Here is a 23093-nt window from a genome sequence, read left to right as displayed (position 1 = left end):
CAACCTCTTTTCAGTCACCAAATCATAAAGCAAAGGTCTCAATGGATATGGATTATCATAATACTTCTTCGCTTGTTACGGGACAACGTCGAAATCAAAGTTGGTTGGTGTGAGTGATATGAACTCTTATTTTTTAAATAGATATTACGGAATTTGATTCGTGATTCTAATAATGAAAAAACCAAACTTGAGTGTTCCTTTGTGAATAAGGATACTCCTGGTCAACACACCAAAAAAAAAAAAAAAAAAACTAGAAAGCCTCGGTGTAAGTGATGGTGGACCTTAGTTGTCGCTAAAGGGTCTAGCACCTGCCGACCTTTTAACTTCATATATATATTTCAATACGGTTAATGTTACTTATCCCTGCGGCCCCTGCCTTGTCTCGGTGTCTTATCGATAAGTTTTCGAGCTTTAGGTTAAGAGTTGAATTCTCAAATCACTTATTTTTGTTTTAAGATCTATCACCGAAAGTAAGCCATTGCGATTTCTTGTTAGTATCTATCTTAAAGCATGCTCTTCATTTTTCTAAAGTGTAAACTAACAAAAAAAAAAGATTCAGATAGAAGAAACCAAAGCTAAAATACATAAAACAAGGGTTTGATCTCATGCTAATAAACAAACTGATATGTTCATATTATCGGACCACCTAACCCGTACAGAGAACTTAAATCAACCGGACATCAGATTCAGGGCACGGGTTCATGAAGGCAAGCTCGCCTAGTCATCAGACCTCCACATGCATCTAAACCTTGTTCATCATAAAGCTAGATAGCTTAGAAGAAGCCGGCGTGCCTAAGATGACGGACCCGGGACAAAAATTCTAAAACTCGTCAAAGATATTATAGGCATCAATATGCTCGAGCAAGATCAACTTGTTGAGAGGCTGGGATTCAACTATAAGCCATTTTTCATGTGGGGGACAAGACGTCGATCTCTTTCATCTTTTCCATCGACCCTGCTTTTCACTCGTCTTCCACCGGACTGACCCTCTCGTTATCATCTTTTTAGTCCCACCCACACTCAAATTCTCACACATCACATCATCAACACCCTTCAAATCTTTTTCAGAAACCTCTTTTGGCATGTAACAGGGTCATAGGCAAGACCAAACCTCGAGCTCTAAATGAGAAAACATATACGATTTTATATTAATCTCACATGTGAGTCTCCTACAAAACTCGAAGAAAAAGAAAGTTACCAACTGATTTCATTTATACGAACTGTTGCATACATGACAGCATAGAAAAGAGCCATCAATATAGTATTTTTTTTTTCAAAACATAAACGACGACTGTTTTACTTTCTACATGGAATAACAGAAATTCTCCCAGTAAGGTTTACCAGGTGAAAACAAAGTGCGAGAATAAGGATCATTACAAATTTTGCAATAACGTAAACTAGCCTTCACACAGGAACTTATAGCAGAAACCAATGAATGATTGTTGAAAGGATAATTTCACAATTTCATGCCGAAAATTGCAGATTAGCTAGCTTAAGATCCACAGCAAGCAGATTTCGGAGCAGCTGAAGATTGACCAGCTGAGTCTGCTACACCGATCTTGATTCCTCCAGCAGGCTGCATATAAAATATAACTTTTATGATTAAACTACAAGTTTTCGAACAGCAATAAAACCACATCAAAAGTGCGTAGAATTTGAACAAAACTCCTGTCGAGTCATGTTTATAATACAAAATCACGCCAACATATTTTCTCAACATCCTGCAAACTTCCATCGAGTAATGTAGCGTGCAAAAATGCAAAATAACAAAGCCTTTCAAAATGACTTGGGTCAACCAGCATAATCATGGTACAGAATTGTCAATGTAAGGCGGGAAATGATGGAAAGATGCACAAAATAGAAAACAAAATCGTACAACAATGCTGTTTGTGAAAAACAATCAATGAAAGGACGAATGAATAAGGAAAGCCTTTGGAGTGAGAGATAACCTAAATGGGCAAGATAAGTAGGAGGAAAAATAAAGACGACCTAACGTCCAGAAAATAATAAAAAAAAAAGATAACCAAAAGAAAAATGTTTTTTTTACAAAGAAACAAAAGAAAGGAAGAACTACACAGAAAAAAAAAAAAAAACAGTCCACCATCAACATCCACAAAATCAATTTTCCACCAGTCTAGCCTCTCCAACACCAACTATTCTTTATTTCCAAATAACCATATGCTTCCAGTCACCCTTGCCACTTCAATAACCTTAGCAATTTTTGTATTTCTTCCCCTACCGGTCAATTTTATTTTTCCTGATTTAAAATTCTTTCAACAGGTGTATCGCTTGTATAGTGGTACACTGAACTGCATTAGGTGATTATATTTATGCCACATCATCATATTAAATTTAATAAACGCAACTCCTACTTTCTCCCTATCTCATCAGTTCTCAATTGAACATCTTTGTATGGCTAAACGTCCACCATAGCACACGTACGATCACAATAAACGAAGAAATTTTCTTGGGTAAACTTCATGTAATGCATATTTATGTCTAAAATGATGAGCAACTTAAACCATGCTCTCAGGTGTACTTACACCAAATGCTTTCCAAAGGCAGCTACACTTCCTTTTCAATCGTATTTTCACATAACAGAATAACTTGCCTTCATATATCATAATTTATGGTATTTAATTTCCGGGTGATTACTTACAGTTACACATCTCAAGGTTAAACACAAATATAGGGTTAAACACGGAAGAGACGGCATATTCTGATTATGCTCATGCACATATGATAGTCAGATCAGATTATTCATTGAGAAGTCTTACAGCCTCAGCCTTGGAGTCTGATTCAGCAAGTCTCTGTTTGATATCCCTTCCTATTGAAAAGAAGACCTCCTCCACATTCAAGTTTGTCTTAGCACTCTGTCACATAATTGAATTTTAAGCAATCATCAAAAACAAAAAAAAATAAAAAAATAAGAAGAAGAAGAAGAAGAAGAAGAAGAAGAAGAAGAAGAAGAATGTACAAGTTACTCAACTGTTTCGAAGAATTTGATTCCATACTCATCCGCCAAAGCTTGACCCTTCGCAGTAGGAACAGCCTGTAGTAGAAACTCTAGTATTCAGTTTTATTGTTTAATACATAGAAAGCAGCAAGAGGAAAACCGCAAACGAAAATTGCGTACCCTTTTGCTCTCATCCATGTCCGCCTTGTTACCAACCAGAATTTTGTTGACATTGTCTGATGCATGTTGTTCAATGTTGCGGATCCAGTTCCTTATATCTGTACATAAAGATGATGTATATAAACAACCATACAAAGCAAAATAATGATCTTAAAGAAGGGAAAACCTTCATGTGAGTAAATTCAAGGAAAAGAAGGTGGTGATTTAAAAAAAAAATACGGTACAGCCGTCGCAACTCGCAAAACACTCCATTGGTAGAAATGTAGAATGTTAGATTCTAGAAGAAACTGAGCAAGTCTTATCCCTAAACATATAAGGGGGAAAACAAAGGAATGTTGTAGAAACCACATGAACACCAGTGTTTAATAGTCAAAATTCCTCCTTCCGATTGTTTACTTTAATGTAAGTGGACAATTGATAAGAAAGACCCTAGGAAGATGGAAATTTAACATAATTTGATAAATTAAATCCTTTGACTTCAACTATTTTGAGCAACTAACTTCGAGAAGTGTGGCATCTTTGTGATAAGGGTATTCCCATAGCATGCTCATTTTCAACATTAAGATCCTATTCCAGTAAAAACAAATAACTTAAATGGATTGTAATAAGGTTTTCTATTAGCATATTTGTTATGTATTATGACTCAAATGGGTGAAGAGGTTTCATAAAACTCATTCATATGAAACCTTGAACATCCATGGATCTGGCACTCCTATGCAGGTATCATCTTGGTGAATAAAATAGAGGGAACCAGAAAAAATTGTGGAGCATAACATATCTTTCCATAAGAACTCTGCCTAAAAAATAGCAGGTTAAGGAATTATATCTACTAAGCCATCATACCAACATCAGCCAAAAGAATAGTTATATAAATGACATGGAAGTTACGTGCAAGGCTTCCTCCCTTTTCCGCCTTCCTTTTTATAAAAAATCATTTCTACTCAAGGGAAAGGGAAGCCAAATGGCAACATGAACATCTTCTGCTCCCTATAGTAGAACAAGTAGAAGAATTTCATAAGAGAACCCTATAATACTACTATGACAGATGCATGCCACACAAATATGGCTGCATTAAATGAATAGTCCTACCACACTAAGAGCTCGCCAATTAGAGAAACATATCAAGATAAGATACAAAAGAAATTTAAAGATGAGATGGAAGATATTACTATTGAAAGAAGACTCATCCGTTACATCATAAACCAGCAAAATGCCCATTGCTCCACGGTAGTAAGCTGCATGGACATGAGTGGGTGAGATTTGGTAGTCAACAAAACAGAAATAAGTTGTCCGAGAAGCATAACCTAAGTACGCAATTAACATGTGTCAACTGCAAGGCTATGTATAAATATAGATCATGAATCATAATCATAATCATGGAATGAGACTGAGTGATGGACTTCGTGGATATCCATCCACACTAAATTAAACAAGTGAATATGGATGATAAATGTGTAAATTTAGGGTGGGATCTGGCCATCTGGGTAATAAAACCCTCACTAGTGACTTAGGTCTGCAACTGCAAAGGCCTCAGATGACACGAGTTACAAGATTACCAGTTTACCACAACATGAAATAAATCTATCCACGGCCAAATAATAACAATAAGAATTTACTCTCAACAGCCATAACAACAGTCTGGCGTATTTTATGAACAAAAGAAAGCCATCCCGTAGAAAAATTGGTTTCTATTTCCATCTATATAACATATCTTCTGACTTTCACCTTCATCTTTTCTTACTTTTTGTTGAGTTTGACAATCAAAGCTCATTAATGCTTTGGAAGTATACTTACCAGTTGTAATTGTGCGGAATCGCTCCTGACCAGCTGTATCCCATATTTGAAGTTTGATACGTTTGCCATCAAGCTCTATGGTCCTTATTTTAAAATCAATACTACAAAAAACAGGCATCAGTTGTTAGAGGTCATTTGAGCAAACCTGATAAGAAATTACTAAAGTTACCCACCCAATGGTTGTTATAAAACTTGTGGTGAATGATCCATCAGAGAAACGCAGCAAAAGGCAACTCTTACCCACACCTATGACAGAATGTGAAGGAGTAAGTACATATTCAAGTGTGAAGCCTAATTTTTCATTCTAATAATATTTATGCAAATAACTAGTACAGCAACAAAAAAAAAAAAGCAATAGCAATAGAGCAGTAGCAGAATTTCTTCAATGTGGATATTACAATTTGGTGCCCTAGGAAAAATAAGCGAGATGGCTGATGAGAGTTGAGACTCATAGTTAAGGCCACAAGTCATTACACCTAATCCTCTCTTGCTCATTAATAAAATTGATTCTTATCCAAACAAAAGAAATATTCTAGATTGCGTTGCGAGTTTGACATATTCCTTTCCCAGATTTTTTTTAAAAAACGTGAGATAATATTTGGTAAACAATTACACTAAAATGGTTCCTTCACGACTCAAATGTTCCACGCTCCGGCTAAAGCGCACACCTTTGAGAAAATATCAAAAAATATTTCTGAAGTAAGAGTTTATAGAATATGATAGAAAGTCCACCAAACTGACGTTCCTCAAGACAATAGCCCATCAGTACCACTAGCACGCCATACTATATTAAGCAAGATGATAACTTTTGATCACTGCAACCATGTAAGTTGGGAAACTACTAGTTCCACACTGATGATTATATATTGATATCACAAGAAAGCAGGTAAGAGGCAGTGTGCTGGAAGACAACAGCTTTTGTACGTAAGAGGTCATATAAGTAGACTGGAAGCGTAAATCCAGTAAAGACCAGCATACTTCATCGGTTCATCCCCAAAACCTGGCTTCCAGAGGTCCTATCATGTAACCGAATCACAAAAATCGTGGCAAAACTCTATTCATGGCTTCATGCAATAAACATGTAGTTCGAATTAACTTCTGACCCTCCCCCTAAAATGAAATTGGAGGTTTACCAGGGTATTATGAAATCTTGTTTGTGGACTTGAAGCAATATTTTTAAACTGTGACATTTTCCAACAGTTCGGGTTTCGCATTACCCTCTAGCTGGCATCAAGGTGGCAAGTCAGTAGGGCTTGTGGCTTTAAATATGAAAACAACAAAAAGCAACAAAGGTGGGATTGACTTGATAATAAGTCAAGAACATAGTGTCCTAGAATCTCCGATTTCCATCCCATAACCTCTAATTATATGCATGACATAAAACAAAAGTTACTGTATATCATCGTGTTTTGTGAAGGTTAGAAGTTCAAAATGATCGTCTCATTTTACAGAGAAGGTATCATCAGCATTTAAGCCACCAAGATCAATCCTGCGACCACAACTGACACCAAAATTTGATCCTCCCTTCGTCCCATTTACATTCTCTTTCTTTTTATTTTGGGTGAATTTAGAATGGGTGACAATATGACAATGATGAGTGAATGAGTGATAATACTTACTAAATTTAGAAAGAGGGCAACTAATTTGGAATAAATTATGAAGAAAAGGGGACAATAAAAGTGGAATAGAGAGAGTACAAAGATTACATGCTCATTTAGACACAAAGATTGAGAATTGTTTATAGCTGTGAAATAGACATGCAGATGATATCAACCCAAAATCAAGGACAAGTTGAAGGTCAGTTATGGTCTCCGCTTGCCATACCATTTGCACACAATGTTTTACTGCACAGAATATATACATTTACACTGATGTTACAACTTATGTGATTCTCTTAAAATTAATAATGCATAAAGTTTACTATGACGGTACAACCACATTTAGAGGTCGTATAGATTTTCAGATCAACTCACTAACGGAGATGTAATACCATACCCACAGCAATGCACTGCAGAGGCTCAGGCGGCCATATTCATTGAAAGCTAGTTGGCTCATAATAAGTTTATTCCGTATCTCAAATCTCTTGGATGGCAGGAACTTTTTAAATTCTCCTTCACAACATAGTGTAGCAAATGACACTTAAACAAACATGAACCCCAATTTAGTCCTGAAAAATCGAAAACTAGGGAGTGGGACCTTTAAGGAGAAACAAGATAGCTATGGTCTTGGGATACAGAAAGGATATATATTGTTCGGGAACATGGAATACCATGCATTGATGGCTGCGCACTTCAAAAAGGCATCCAGCAGATATAAATTACCTCATCTGCATTTCCCCTTTTCCTAAAAACAATGTCTTATAATACTAATTTTCCTATTTCATGAACATCCAACGGATCACTAGATGTATCGAATGACAGGTGCTCTAGTTTTCCTTGTTTCATGACCATGACAAATGACAACCGCGGATTCTTAAAAGGAGGTTATTTGGCAACAACACCACATGTTATTTACGGCTTTACGCATCACATCAATTCTACACCATCAAATAAATCTTCATCCGACATTCGCCAAATTCTACAAGGCTAACCCTTATCTCATAAGCCGAGTCCCAACATAATCATAGACTTCTCAAAAACACCTTATTATCCACGCTCACCCAAACGTTAACAACAACAACATTACCCCAGTGCCTCAATGGCTCCCGCAAATTGCGGGGTAAGGGGGTCGGATGTACGCAGCCTTACCCTTGTGTTAGCAACAAAAAGAGGCTGTTTCCGAATGACCCAAACGTTAACATTACCTCTAAAATGTGATCAAAATACACATAATACACAACAATCACGAAAACAAGCATTAGATATTCAAACTTACAAAATCTGCAGCAAATGTACCCTAATTTCATATATCTGGATTCTATATAACAACGACGATCGTAAATCAGAGAGTGAGATAATTACCGCTATCACCGATCAAGAGAAGCTTGATGAGATAATCATAATCGGCCCTAGCCCTAGCAGGTGGAGCAGCCATGGGATTTGATCTCGTCCGAAAACTAAATTAAATCAAATCGCAAGAACAAACCCTAACATACAAGAATTAGGGGAAAAATTAATCAGGATTAAAATCAACAAATTATAATAGAAACGCTAATATTAAATTTATGATTTGAAAATTTTGAAAATTAATATGGGGAGCAGAAAAGTACCAGATCGGAGAGCGTGGAAGAGGGAAGGAGGAGAGAGACACACTAATGCGGGAATGGTCTTAAATTAGTTCTCAATTTGGTGGGAGAGGGTTGAAAAGTTTACATACGGAATTACGGAGTACCAAGTACTGTATTATTTCTTTAAGACTGTTTTATAACAACTGGCGGGTTTATTTTTGCAGTACGGTTGCGTATATCATTTGATTTAGTTTGGATTTAAGTCGGGTAGAACCTTTTCGGTAATAAAATTTTCCCTCATGAGTTTTAGCATTGCTGCATTATCAGGGCTCGAACCCGAGATTATCTGGTTAAGGTAGAATAACATCTCACCCGTTGATCTAATTATATGGCACTTTTATATACTCCGTACATTATATGCTCAATTACTGCGTTTTTTCACAATTATCCCTTTTATTTTTTTATCCATCTTCACTGGACTCTCATTCTCTCCTTTCCTTTCCAAAAAAAAAAAATCATTAACTCCTTCCCCACCACCCACGACCGACACCAGATACACTTAGTCGTCGCCCTTCCACCGAACCACCACTTCACCATGCCCATGTTGCGCCTCCTTAACACTACTCCGCACCCCTCCACAGGACTACCACGCATATCGTTATTCACTACGAGAAATAATTAAGATTGGCTATGATATTTACCGACCACGTAAAAATCGGTCGATAATTTATTCTACCATCGAGAAATAAGACTATAAATTTGTCTTCACCGTTTTAATCGGAAGGATTTTTCATGCATTCTCCTTCTTTAACTTATTTCACCCCCTCCCTTGCTGCCGCCCCTATCCCACCAACACCCCATTCCGATGTCACTCCTTTGTTGCACCACCACCCCCTTCCCACGTCACCACCACCCTTCCTCACCAGAGTCACCACCCTTATATTCCACAAACCTACTTGAAATATCAAAACTCTAATTGAAGAAACTGTTATATTAACTTAAATCCTGTGAGATCCCAGAAAAAATCTCCTTTTTAAAATAAGAGTCGCCAGTAGGTTTTTTTAAAAAAAAAAACATACAAAACAATTTTAACGGAAAAGGCCCCTTTTGATCCCTGATATGGGGACTGATCCGTCACTCTGGTCTAAACCAAAGATTGCGGATTCGGGGGTAAAGTACGGTCAGGGAAGGTGTTAAGCACCCGGACCGCCCATCAAACTGAGAGTCTCTACTATTTCCATATTTCCAGTGGAGCCAAAGACTCATTACTCTTTGGTTATGGATTCTAACGGAATAAATCAAAATGGCTCACTAAAGTGGATGCGCTTCTTTCTTTTGTGAAGTAGCGGTTCTTCGATGCAGTTCTAGACGCAATTACCATCTTGGGCCATTCGGAAACAGCCTCTTTATGTTGCTAACACAAGGGTAAGGCTGCGTACATCCGACCCCCCTTACCCCACAATTTGCGGGAGCCATTGAGGCACTAGGGTAATGTTGTTGTTTATTATATATTTGACGAATCAAAGACAAAAAAAAAAGTTAGAAACAAACTTTATACTGTTAAAGATTATGATTGAGAGTGAAAGATTGAGAGTGAAAGTTGTGTAATTTCTCATTCATCGAGTACGGTATTTATACAACGTAATACGGTGTGTATACATTAAATGCACCAAAGACATTTGCCATATTTACTGTAGTAAATGTAGACTTCTAGGAGGACGGTGGAGTAAATCCCGGAGGTGAGATTTTCACCTTGACTTTGTGTTTACAACACCCCTCCTTGGAAATTTCACCTTATAATTACTTGGATTGTACTATATGCTTTGAAGGGTACTACCTCATTAAAAACCTTGTCAGTAAAAACCCAATGGGATAAAACCTGACTAAGGGAAAAAGAGTGTAGTGCATATAGTACTCCCCCTGAATTCAACACATATCCTTAAGTCGTCTCATTCCGATCTTGCGAACTAGTTCTTGGAATTGTTTTGATGGTAGTGACTTTGTGAACAAGTCTGCAAGGTTCTCGCTTGACCTGACTTGTTGGATGTCAATTGTCCCTTGTTCTTGAAGATCATGTGTGAAGAAGAATTTTGGAGCTATATGCTTAGTTCTATCTCCTTTCACTACAAGAAAAACTAAAACAGGCGACCGAAATTTGGCGACTGATATTGGTAGTCGCCAAATTGGCGACTGATTCACAAATTAGCGACTGAAATCAGTCGCTAATTTGGCGACTGATTTTTTTAAAAAGGGGAATCTAATTTGGCGACCGATAATCAGATTTGGCGACTGATTTCAAAGTAGTCGCCAAATTGGCGACTGAATTTCAGTCGCCAAATGGCTTTTCGGTCGCCAAAATTCTTTATAGAAAAATGGAGACTCCTCTCTCCTGCTTTACTCTTTCGAAACAAAAAAAAAAAAAAGAGAGGAAGCAACAACGACAGGCGATTAAGGCGACGACAACAACCACACAACCACACAACCACACCACCACTTCCACCACCGTGGCCACCGTTCTCATTGCCTCCATCACTCTCTTTAATTAGGTTAGTTTTTTTTGTTTAATTTCAGTTTAATTAGTTTAATTTGTTAGATTAATTTGTAGTTGGTTTGATTAATTTGTGGTTAGTTTGTTAGATTTATTTGTAGTTAGTATGTTAGATTAATTTGTAGTTAGATTTAGTTTAATTTGTGTTTGAATTAAAAGGGAATGATTAAGGGGGTTTGTGTTTAGGTTTAGGGTTATGGGTGGGGGTTTGGTCGGCCGTGGGTGGCGGTGGGTCGTGGGTGGCGGTGGTCCGTGGGTGGCGGTGGTCCGTGGGTGCGGTGGGCCTTGGTGAAACCGTCTCATTATTATTATTAGTAGTATTAGTATTATTATTATTATTATTATTATTATTATTATTATTATTATTATTATTATTACTACTAATTAAACCGTCTTATTATTATTAATATTAAGCTAAGTGAAACCGTCTTTTGCATTAATGGAATTAGCTAAGTGGAACCGTCTTTTGGATTAAGAGAAATTAGCTATTAGCTAAGTAGAACCTTCTTTAGGACTTGATTTTGATAAATTTAGTTTGATAATTCATGTTATTGATGAATTGAGGTAGAATAACCTTGTTATTTTTGTTTTTCTTTTCTCTTTTCAGGGTTGTCACATGTTGCTAGGCACCACCGTCTGTGTAGTATTGTTGCTTCTTGTTTTCTTTTCATTTTTGCTTTTACTTGATTAGGTAACCTCCTCTTACCAGTTACCTTTTAAATTTACTAATTTTAGTTCAAATTATGTTACGGACTTTAGGATAGAAGCCTTTATTATGTGGTTGAATTGGGCTATTGATTGACTTAATTAATTTAGTACTTGATTGTGTTGTTGTTTGATTTGATGTTGACTTAGTATTTCGTTCAAGAATTACTCATTAGGAGTAATTCTTGAATAGTCCCCATTTTGGGATTGTCTTTGTACGCGTTCAAGTCATTTAGGTAGTAAACACGTACTTGTGATTTATTAATGAGGAATGAGTTTGGTGGCGATCCCTTTAATGTTCTCCGAATACATGTATATGTGTATTTGGAGAATCAAGGGAATTTTGCGAATTTTTTCCTCATTAATAAATTACAAGTGTGTTTGCTAGTGACTTGAAACGTACATTGACGGGTTTAGGTTGGAGTGATAAGGACCCCATTCGAAGATGGATTACTTATTGACAATATTTATATATTGTTTTCATATGTTTATTGTATAATGTGGAGTATAATGTTTAAATTTTGTATGTAATATTATTGTTATTTTTTAAAAATGTTTAAATTACTTTGGGGTCTTCTTTAGATTAAAATGAAGAGATTGGAACGTTCATGGATGTATGAAGGAAGATTAGACCATTCCAATAAGAAAAGACGTCCTACCGCTAGATTTATAAAGGGTGTTAGCGAGTTTATTGAATTTGCTAAACAACAAGATGAATATGACTTGGTAGACAAAAAACGTAGGTGCCCTTGTGCCAAATGCAAAAACCGAAATACCGACTTGACATTGTAGTAGAAGAACATCTCATTATAAACGGGTTTAAGCCAAATTATTACAATTGGATTTCACATGGAGAAGCATATTCTCCAATTCATGAACAAACTCACACCCAACAAATACAAAATGATGAGAACCCATATAGAGAGATGGTTGTTGATGCTATGGATTCCACTATTTTTAATAGTGATGACCATACAACTATTTCAGAAGAACAACCGCCACACCCACAAGCAAAAGCCTTTCTTGACATGTTAAAAGCCTCAGAAAAACCCTTGTATGAAGGAAGCAGAATGACATTGTTACAAGCCGCTTCTAGGCTAATTACCTTGAAATGTGAGTTCAATATGCCATTTGTTGCTGTTGATGGCATTGCCTCGTTACTTGAGGAATCTTTCCCCGATGATAATATCATGACCCGAAGTTTCTATACTACCAAAAAAGTAGTTAAAGGTCTTGATTACCGCATGAAAAGATTGATGCATGTCCTGAAGGATGTATGCTATTTTGGAAAGATGATGCTTTGCTTGACAAATGTAAAGATTGTGGGGCGGATATATATGAGACAAGTGAAGGAGATACAGTTTTGGTGTTGAAAAAAGGCAACGGTAGTAAGAGGGCCAAAAAGAGTAAGAAACCAATAGCATGTAACCAATTGTTTTACTTTCCTCTCGCACCAAGACTTCAAAGAATCTATGCCACCAAAAACATTGCCGAACAAATGAGATGGCACAAAGAAAACACACGTGCTCCGGGGAAGATGAGTCATCCTAGTGATGGGGAAGAATGGAAACGATTTGATCAGATGTATCCTGATTTTGCCAAGGAACCCCGCAATGTACGACTTGGCTTGTGTACGGATGGATTTGATCCTTTCGGTAATTTTGAGAGGAAGTATTCTTGTTGGCCCGTTATGGTCACACCATACAATTTACCACCTTGGTTATGTATGAAAAGACCATTTATCTTCTTGTCACTTATTGTTCCCGGACCAAAAAGCCCGAAACGTAATTTGGATGTTTATTTACAACTATTGGTGGAGGAGTTGAAATATTTGTGGGAAGTTGGGGTGGAAACTTATGATGTGTCTAAAAAACAAAATTTTCAACTTAAAGCTTCCCTTTTGTGGACAATAAATGATTTTCCCGCCTATGGTATGCTATCTGGGTGGTCTACACAAGGACAAAAAGCATGTCCTTGTTGCAAGGAGGAAAGTAAAGCATTTTGGCTTCCCAATAGCAAGAAAATAAGCTGGTTTGATTGTCATAGATGCTTCTTACGAGAGGGAAATCCACATAGGAAGAACAAGAAAGCTTTCACAAAAGGTATAGTTGAAGATATCTTTGAAATTAGTTATAGTGGACGTGACCGAGCTTATAAAACTGTCTTATTCAAGGTTGACTGGAAGGATAATTCTGTGGCTGGAATGAGAGTACATGAACAATACAAGCTTGTAGAAGTGAATCGTACTAGAACATACTCTAAGTATGATCCATTTATACTTGCACATCAGGCTCATCAAGTGTATTTTGCTACTTATCCAAGCACAACAAATGATAGAAATCAAAATGTGTGGTGTGCAATCTTTAAGACAAAGGCACGGTCATAAGTTGATACAACTTTTTTCCAAGAAGAAAACGTTTCAAATGAAACGCTTTTGTCTCCACCCGATGAAATCAACTATGAGCATGAGAATAAAGATGGTGAAGACATGGAAGAGGAAGAATATTATGATGTGGAAGAGAGACTGCCGGGGGAGGATGAAGCGGAGGAGGAGGAGGAGGAGATAAGGGAAGAAGAGGAGGAGAGGAGGGGGGAAGATGAGGTGAGGAGGAGAAGGGAGGAGGAGAAAAGGAGGAAGGACGAGGGGTTTGGAGATGAAGATGATTATGATGATGATGATGACGATGATGAGGATGAGGAAGAGGATGAGGATGATGATTAAATTGGTATAATTTTGTATTCCTCAAAAGTAAATTATTAAAATTTAGAAGTCTGTATAATTTTCATTTATCATTATTTGTGTTAATTTTTATTTGTATTATGCGGAGATATTTGGAGCAGGTCGAGGTAGGAAGCATGGAGGCGGCTCGGGAGGAGGACAGATCACGCGTCCGGGAGCGGGAGGAGGAGTTTGTGCGGGAGGATCGATGCGGAGATGAGACGGTGACGGTGAGGAGACCGACGCACGACGAGCCAAAGACGGTGCCGATACGGTACACTTCGGATCATCGGATGATTCTTGAGCCGACGGGATTATGGTAAGTTTTATTCTTTATTAGTCTACTATTTTTTTTTTTTTTTTTTTTTTTGTAATTTTACATGTTCAAAATAAATGCAGGTTTATGGACGATTGCGTGATACGAGGTGTCACGAAAAGCACGAAGGCTAATTTCGTGGGTCCAATTCCTACATCGTGGACACAAGCTTCTCATGCACAAAGAGAGGCGTGGTTCAATAACTTTTGGGTATATATTTTCCGTAATTCTTTGTTTTAGAAACCAAATAATTAATTTTGATAAATTTTTTAAGAACCAAGGTTATACTTTTATTTTATACTAATATGAAATTTTGTCGCTTTTTTTTATAGTTATCATTTGATTGGTCACCGTCTCAAGAACATAATGTCCGTATCAGGTACAATGACGTCGGTACTCGACGATATCGGGACGTGATTTGGAAGGTAGTTAGGCGCCCAAAGGAACCAGACCACATGAAAGGTATTTAATTAACTTGTTTTGTTATTTGTATTAATTAGCTTATACTCTCTTATATTATAAATAATATCAGTAACTTATTAGTTATGATTTCATATGTGTAATTGCAGGTGACAAGTATGAAGGCTTAATAAAGCATACCAAAAGTGAAGCTTTTCAGAAGAAGTCTAAGCAAGCATCCCTCAACAAAAGAGGAGGAAAGGAAGACGCCGTGAACGAGCCTACTCATTACGCGGGTTCACGATCGTTCTGGAATCGTATGTTGGGTGTAAGTACTTTGTCTATTATTTTACACTTTTTTTTTGTTTTCTATGCAACATGTTTATTTTATGTTAGATTTTTTGTTGATTTTATAACATATATGGTTTTTTTCATTCAGAGAGGAAAGAAGAAGTCACAGCCGATTGTGTGACGTGCGAATGTTTTCGGACACGCATTCCAGAGTTGACCACAAAGGGGTTAGAACTTGGACTAAGCCAAAAGACAAGCAATTATATGTAAGTTTTCCGCAACACTTAATTTTTGTTAATTTATTCTCTTTTAAAATGTCGTATATAAGGTGGTTACCATATTAACTTACTACCATTTGTTTAATATTGTAGGAATCATTTGAACGAGAAAAAGCCGCCAATCCAGAAAGACCGGACAATGACATATGGTATGAGTTGGTGGATGGCTTCAAGAAAGGGCGCGTGTATGGTACCGGAAGTTCAACACCGGCTTTCTATGAGAAAACGCGTAGAAGATCGACTTCAACAATTCCCAGCAACACGTATCAACCGGGAATTATTAGTCAACTTCAAAGTCAAATAAGAGAGCGTGATGAACGTGCTGCCAAACGTGATGAAGAACTTGCCAAACGTGATGAAGAATTCCGGCAAATGAAGGAAAGAATGGAAATGTTTGAGAATTGGTGGCAAGGTTGTAACCCCGGGCCTAGATCCAACTACGATCCAAATGATCCGCATGGTCCACATGGGGGGAGTGGAGCCGGTGTTGGCTTCCAAGTAAGATGATTTTAGCATGTAAGCTTGTAAAACTTGAACACTTTAGACTTGAACATTTAGAATAGCTTAGCTTGTAAAACTTTCATTTTCAATATATGAAATGAAGTTTGAGAAATTGGTAGGTGTTGGGTTGAAATTGAAGGAAATGTAGATTCATATACATACTAACATACTCTTATATGTCAAAATTTAATTTGTCATAAAATTAAAGTTGGATTTTATGCATGCAAACAATATAATAAAAGAGAAGAAATCATATCCTTACATTGAAATTTCGGTTCAAATGGGCACAAAAGAAATCTCCTTTTCTTTTGTTCTTGAGCTTTCCAAATGGAAGAACAAGGATTCAAGTGTAGAATCCCTCCCAAAAGCATATACCCAAGGAATACACCTTAATAAACCAATACTATTTAGATCTAGTAATAATAATGGTTTTACAATAAAATTGATACAATATAAATTGTATTTTCACTCTTGAAATTTCGGTCAAGAGGTGGTGTTTTTGTGAGATTTTATTTCTCTAGAATTATCATAAATTGTAGAGAGTTTTCAAGGATTTTCTTACACTAGGAAAAATAAGATGGGAGGAATGAATGATGTGAAAGAGAAGAGCTTTCCTCTCTTTCTTGTTGGTGGCCGAAAAAGGGGCATTGGGTAGTATGCCCAATGCCTTTTGTTTTTGCTCTTCACAAGAGACTAGGCATGCAAGCCTACTACCTAGTGTCATGATTGTGTTTTTTTTTTTTTTTTTATTTAAAATAAATAACACAATATTTACTAAACACACACCCATATTTCGGTTTTAAGTATAAAATGGAGAATCCATTTTATTTTGTCATTTGTCAAATTTGTCACATGTAACATGTTACATGACATGTTACGATGCAATGTATTTTTATCATATTAAAAATCAACATACTCATAAAATATGTCATTTACAAAATCGACTAGTAATTCGTAATTACTTGTACCAAAATATTTCACCAATTTATAAATCGTATTTATAATAATTCATTCAAATTTAATTGTTTCTTTAAACAATAATTTCATCCGAGTAATGATACAATTCGATTACTCGCATCAGTATCTCATTTAATTACATTTCAATTTGATACGTAAATTATACTCACAAAATCATCCGTCAATTTTAAGCAATTTAATTAACTCGTATCGGTATACGATTAATTAAATAATCAATTAAGAGTATTTCCCTATAGGTATGACGTAAGGGGATCAACTGATCACCACCGTCGCACGACTGTAATGTCAAACTCTAGTCAGCCAATCATTACCGATATGTGTGGACCAGTTGACTTGTAATATATTACATCCCACATGTATTCTTAAAATGAGATTTAATAATGATATTTAAATCATGTGATCGCACTATTGTTGAGGACACATTTCCCAACAATCTCCCACTTGTCCTCGACAAGTGTGCGTCACCAATTCTCTTGTCCTATTACTATCTCCCACTCAATGCAAGGTGTCTTTCAGGTCGTACTTGCAAGTGATCATATCGAGAGTGGTTTCCTCGATCTGGAGAATAACTGATTGACCGGATTTATCTATCATAGATACATTCCGAGCGTGGCCACGCATTTCCAGTTCATTACTCCTCGAGTGGCCCTGAGATATTGTTATAACCCTGACAAGGGGGTGGACAATTCCTATCGCACTTAATCCCTTCGACTAGCCACAGCCATCATAACCCAAAATATGCCCATTTGACCCCATTTACGAAGGTCGTAGTAACACAAATCAAAGTTAATCTGAAACTGTGCCATCTTAGGTGAATAGTCTTTAGTCAAAAGAATCGACTCATTTGAATACTATAGCAGCTCTCGCCACGACCAGGCTATATAAATTTGCCAGAACTCTATAAGCGGTCATAAGGCCCGACAAAACGTTCCTAACAGTCTGCCTATGTGATCGACTAGTCATCTCACATGACTTTATGGCACTTGAACTTGCCATCAATCGCATCACACTCTAGTCACTTCGAGACGTCACCTCATACAAGTAACTATGGGCAAATACAATGTTAATCCGTGTTCACTTTAACGGGGTTCAATTGTCTCCACAACCCGTTTGGATGTAACAAAGTATAATAAAAGAGTTTTAAAATAAAACTCGAACGACAAATGTGATTATCACATATGAATAGTCAATGCCTGATTACTATTTCATATTCTATAATCTAATTTGATCTTATACGTAGTTGTTCATTTCAATTCAATTGAAATGACATGACTCATCATGTTTAGCCTTTGAGAAGGCTTTGGTTAGTAGGTTTTATCAACTTCTTGTACCTTACTCAACCTTACTACATACTCGTTTTCCTTTGTAATGTATACATTTGCATCACAAAACTTTCTGAGTACGTGTCGAGATCCAATCAAGACATAGATCCTCTTAGCCTAAGAATAGCTCCCACTGTTTTCACAGTGTGCGGGACTCATCCTCTTGCACATCTGATGATTGCAAGTGTACTCAATTTCCGTTGTAAACATTTCTTATTGTTCTTTATGGCCTAGAACGATTCTAGAAAATCTACTTCTTAATTAACATTGCCACAATGGTATCTTAACCATCCTGATGTGTTTTGATTATGGTTTTGTCGGAAACCATGCGCAATCTCAATTGTCAATTGTCACTTGTGTAACACCCTTACACAAAATTGCATCATAAACATTTTGCTTTACTTCCTTAATGCTTCTGCATGCACTTAAGGGTAATCTTTATGGCTTACGTGGCAAAGATTACTTAAATTCGATTTTGAAAACAATTCATCATACTCAAAGTATATGAAGTGTTATACATCATTATTCATTTAATTGATCCGACAGCGGAAGCAAATGGAATCAATCAAGTATGTTCAAATTAATTGAACTAGTCATGAATCTTATCAACATAAGATTTCTTACTGACGCTAATATCACGTGGATTTATCTTCATAAATCTAGATATTAAAGATGTATTATATTACTCCAAAAGTCTTAAATCATTCTCAATGATCAATATGTCATCCACATATCGGACTAATTAAAATTTCCGTAACTCCCACTAATACTTCATGTATAAACACAACTTCTCGACTTATCGAGAAATGTTTTTATCACATGATAAAAATATTGATTCTAACTCATTGATGTCCTACTTAAGACCCTCTCTTAAGTTTCACATTATCTTAGGATTGTAAGAATCTACAAAACTCATGACATGTATTGAATACATTCCTTCTTTTGAAGAAGTGGGTTTTAGATTCACTTGCTACGTATTTCATAACAATGAAACATAATCCCTAAGAAGATCCAAATAGACTTAAGAATTTCAGTTGGTGCAAAACCCTTTGCAACCAATCTTGCTTTGAAATCTCTCTTTATTAGTGCAAAACCCTTTGTCACTAATCAAGCCCTTTTGTTTCGGATTTTCATGGCTCTAAGCCTTGTATTGAGTTGTGACTTAAACATTCTTATGTAAGTCATATGTTCATTACTTTCTAGAAGCAATCAACTTGAATCAAACAATTTCTTTTGTAAGTTATAAGCTCTTTACTTTCTTCAAAGTAGCATGAATTCATCATTTTTAACAAGTGACGAATTTTAACCTCCTAGGTTTTGAAGAAACAACGTCTTACACAAAACGTCTCATGTAGCCAAGAAAGACCAGTTTCTTGCTACATAACATTCTTTGTGGCTCTTTGAATAATTTCTCCCACTCTGTCTTCTAGAAATAAACTTGTATTTTAGAAAGACAGCTTCATGAGCCGCAAACCCGTCGTACTCGTGATAATTGAAAGGGAAAAATGAGCATTTGTTTCTTGTGATAACTTACAAATATGGCACATTACCATTTCATATCTCATATGATTTAGTGGAAAATAAATTAGACAAAAATGATAAATTCCCCAAAAGGATCAAGTAACTCAAAGTAACTTGATTGAAGTCCAAACCATATCAATTAGCGTTTGAATTCATATCCAACCACACATTATTCCATAACGCGTGTTAAGAGAGATTAATTTGTGATACTATATCACATTTCCTTTGGCTTATGTCAAAGTCTTGACTTTGATAATCCCATCACGACTAAATCGTGATTCCTTGAACTCTTTAAACTTCTTCAAAGATTTCTCTATTTACCTTATTAAGTGAACACATTAGCATCAACTTAAATTGTTGGTAAAAGAAAATGATCAACCTATTATGGATCAATGATTTACAACCTCGATCTCCTTTTCAACCAAAAGGCACGAGACATCTTACTTTGAATACAAGATACGCATATACCATTAACAATCTAATGGTTTCAAGAGTACTCGATAACTCTTTGCGTTCATCATTCCAAAATTTAAGGTTTAATCTTGGGTTACCAATTTGAGTCTTGCATCATCTTCATGATATATCATTCTAGTTTGGTTTAGAATACGAAAAATTCACGCGGTACTCTCAAACTTCGCCATTTTGCACGTGGTACCCAACTTTTTAAGTTTGTGCACATGTTATCCTTGAGATTTGATTTTGAAGCACAACGTATCCTTTTTATCGTTTTTAAAATTTTCAATTGAGCATAACTCATAGACCAGAAATCGGAATTGACTAATTTTTTTTTCAATTGATTATCTCTTCACGATCTATAGATTGATCAAACGAAAATGGTCATTCAGAAATTTAAGATCGAAAATATGGTTGATTTGAGATTTTCGTTTAAAAAAAACCCTATAAAATGTCAGTCGACAATTTTTTTTCTCAAATCGTAGATTATGAGGAGATAATCATTTTAGGAAAAAAAAATTGTCCGATTCTGAATTCCGGTCTAGGAGTTATGCGCAATTGAGTTTTTTTATAGCGACAAAAAGGGCATGTTGTACATGAAAATCAAACATGGAGGGTATCATGTACATAAACTTAAAAAGTTGGGTACCACGTGCAAAATGACAAAATTCGAGGGTACCACGTGAATTTTCCGTTTAGAATATTATCACCTTGATGATGGGCTAGCCATACATCAAATCATGGTGTATAGGGTCACAAAAGTGAAACCTCTTTTGTATCTTTAACAAATTGTATTCTTATTTAGAGTTTATGTACTTAATAGTCACAATTAAGTACAACTCCAAACCCGAAAACTAGATTTGGTACACAATGACTCTATCTCTTGACTTCATTGTTGCTAGTCGTCATATTCTAATCATCCTATGTATCAAACATAATGATGAAAACCACCACCGGTTTCTAATATTGACGAAGTAATACTAGCAAAATTTATGTTTAATCAAATAAACATTTAACGAAGAAGGTCCCATTAGATGTCCCACAACTAACTTGTTGATTCTTCAATAATTTGGGGTAGTTTTCTTTCTCGTGTCTAACATTTAAGACAATGGAAACTTTATCGGTCGGGATTGATAGGTTTAGTATCGTCATTCTCAACAACTTTACCTTTAACATAACCTTGTATCAATTCCATTCTAATTTTACTTCTTTAACCTCGTCCTCATCTTAACGGTTTAAGAGAATGCTCCCACTCATTTCAATGAGTCTTTACTTAGAGAAGCAAAGGTGAATCTTATAAAGATTACTCTTCAATTCAATCGTTTTAGTCTTAAAACTTTCATTGAAGTGGTTGCGTTATTTTGGTCAATTACGAATTCTGACAAAACTAATTACCAAAACAATTTATCGCTTCAAGGTACTTAATTCAATTAAGTATATGAAACATAATCCATTGTAAGTAGAAGTGTTAGTCAAGAATCAAAAACCTGTTTGATAATGAATAACTTTAATCTATACTCTTTACAAGAGATCCATAGCAATGGTTCATTCGAGGTCTTTAGAAGAAAATTCAAATTTTGTCTTTAGATACGATGTTTTAATGGAGTTTTGAATCGAAATGATATCGTATATGAATTGTGGTAAAGAAATAGAACAATATAACAACGGAATAGTGGAAAAACTTAACATTTATCGTTTTATTAATACTTGAAAAACAAGTATAGCATTTATATAGTGACCTCTACCCAACTATGATAAATGATTCCAAGATCCAAATTCATATTAACTTGGGGCACGGTGTACTTGCAGTCAAATACCCTTTATTAATATAACTCGGTGGATTAACTCTTTAATCGATTCTACTTTTAGAACTCTTGGTCGATAAAATTACATTAATATTTTATCTCTAGCCCGAAACACATCCGGAAATACGTCGTGAATACTTTCGTTGAGTTCAACCCAAATTTCGAATAAATGTGTCCGTGATCCAAACCCATGTCAACTTAGGGCACGGTGTGCCGAAATACCCCTTATTAACATGAACTCGGTGGATTAACATTCATCACCCACTTCCCCTACGTAACAAGGTTTGTACCCCGGGGTAGCCGAGTGCACTCCCTCGCGAAATAGGTTTTCATGGTTTCTACTATTTGGTAAGGCTATGTCTCAATTGTTTATTTTAGCGAGAGGTCATGTCAATTTATTATCTATCACGTTTTAAGTGAACTAAAGCGGTGAACTACGATAATTTTAATTGACACGGTCGATAAACTCGATGAAAGAAGATGCATGTTTTAGTTATGGCGATTTAGCGATGCATGTGACATAAAATAAAATGCAAGCATAAAAGTAAATAAATCCTAGTATGGCCCTCCTAAAATAGAAAAACCTTTTTAACTATTACATATCGGAAACCAACTCCATTGGTCCCTTGAACTTCGGTTGTGGCACGCATCTCGAGGTAACACCGTCTTTATGTATCGCCATTCTTGAAGAAATCCGTCTTTGGGAACTCCGGAATGAATAAAATTACATAATAAATTACATAATTTCCTATTATACATTTGTAACTAAAATAAAATAAATCTATTAAATTACAAAACGGTGATACGAGATCACAATAAAATTACAACCGAATCGATATTCCCATACATTTCGGGAAATACCAATTAAAATCTAAGGCCATACTAAGTAAAATTACATAATTCAAAAATACATAAATTAAAACTATGACAATCATAAAGAAAATGCAGCATTATAATATGTATGAACATGCTCAATTTTATGCTAAATCGCCTTTAATTAGCCAATATCGTATATTACTCGGTTTTTACGGATTTGCGTGATTTCAATATTTTATAATCACAAAAATACATAAACTCATATTTATGTATAAGTTAATTACCCTAACCTCTTAGGACTCAAAATATAGTCTTCACTAATAATTTGACCATAATTAACCTTTA

At 35.9% G+C, this 23093-nt stretch overlaps 1 protein-coding gene across 1 annotated transcript; it reads right to left on the bottom strand.

Annotated features, from left to right (window-relative positions):
* Positions 1-1183: 1183 nt before the first annotated feature.
* On the bottom strand, positions 1184-8268 carry LOC141599465 (ras-related protein RAB1BV-like). The gene is made up of 9 exons (XM_074419482.1): positions 8139-8268; positions 7891-8015; positions 5104-5176; positions 4931-5031; positions 4306-4371; positions 3137-3234; positions 2990-3052; positions 2778-2873; positions 1184-1576 (listed from the first exon to the last, which is right to left on the bottom strand). The coding sequence occupies exons 2-9, from the start codon at positions 7961-7963 to the stop codon at positions 1493-1495; spliced, it is 654 nt and encodes a 217-aa protein (XP_074275583.1). The 5' UTR covers positions 7964-8015; positions 8139-8268; the 3' UTR covers positions 1184-1492.
* Between the last annotated feature and the right edge of the window lie 14825 nt (positions 8269-23093).

The sequence above is a fragment of the Silene latifolia genome, chromosome 1 (genome assembly GCF_048544455.1).
Source record: "Silene latifolia isolate original U9 population chromosome 1, ASM4854445v1, whole genome shotgun sequence".
NCBI classification, from domain to species: Eukaryota; Viridiplantae; Streptophyta; class Magnoliopsida; order Caryophyllales; family Caryophyllaceae; genus Silene; species Silene latifolia.
This window is presented reverse-complemented; position numbering and strand designations above follow the sequence as displayed.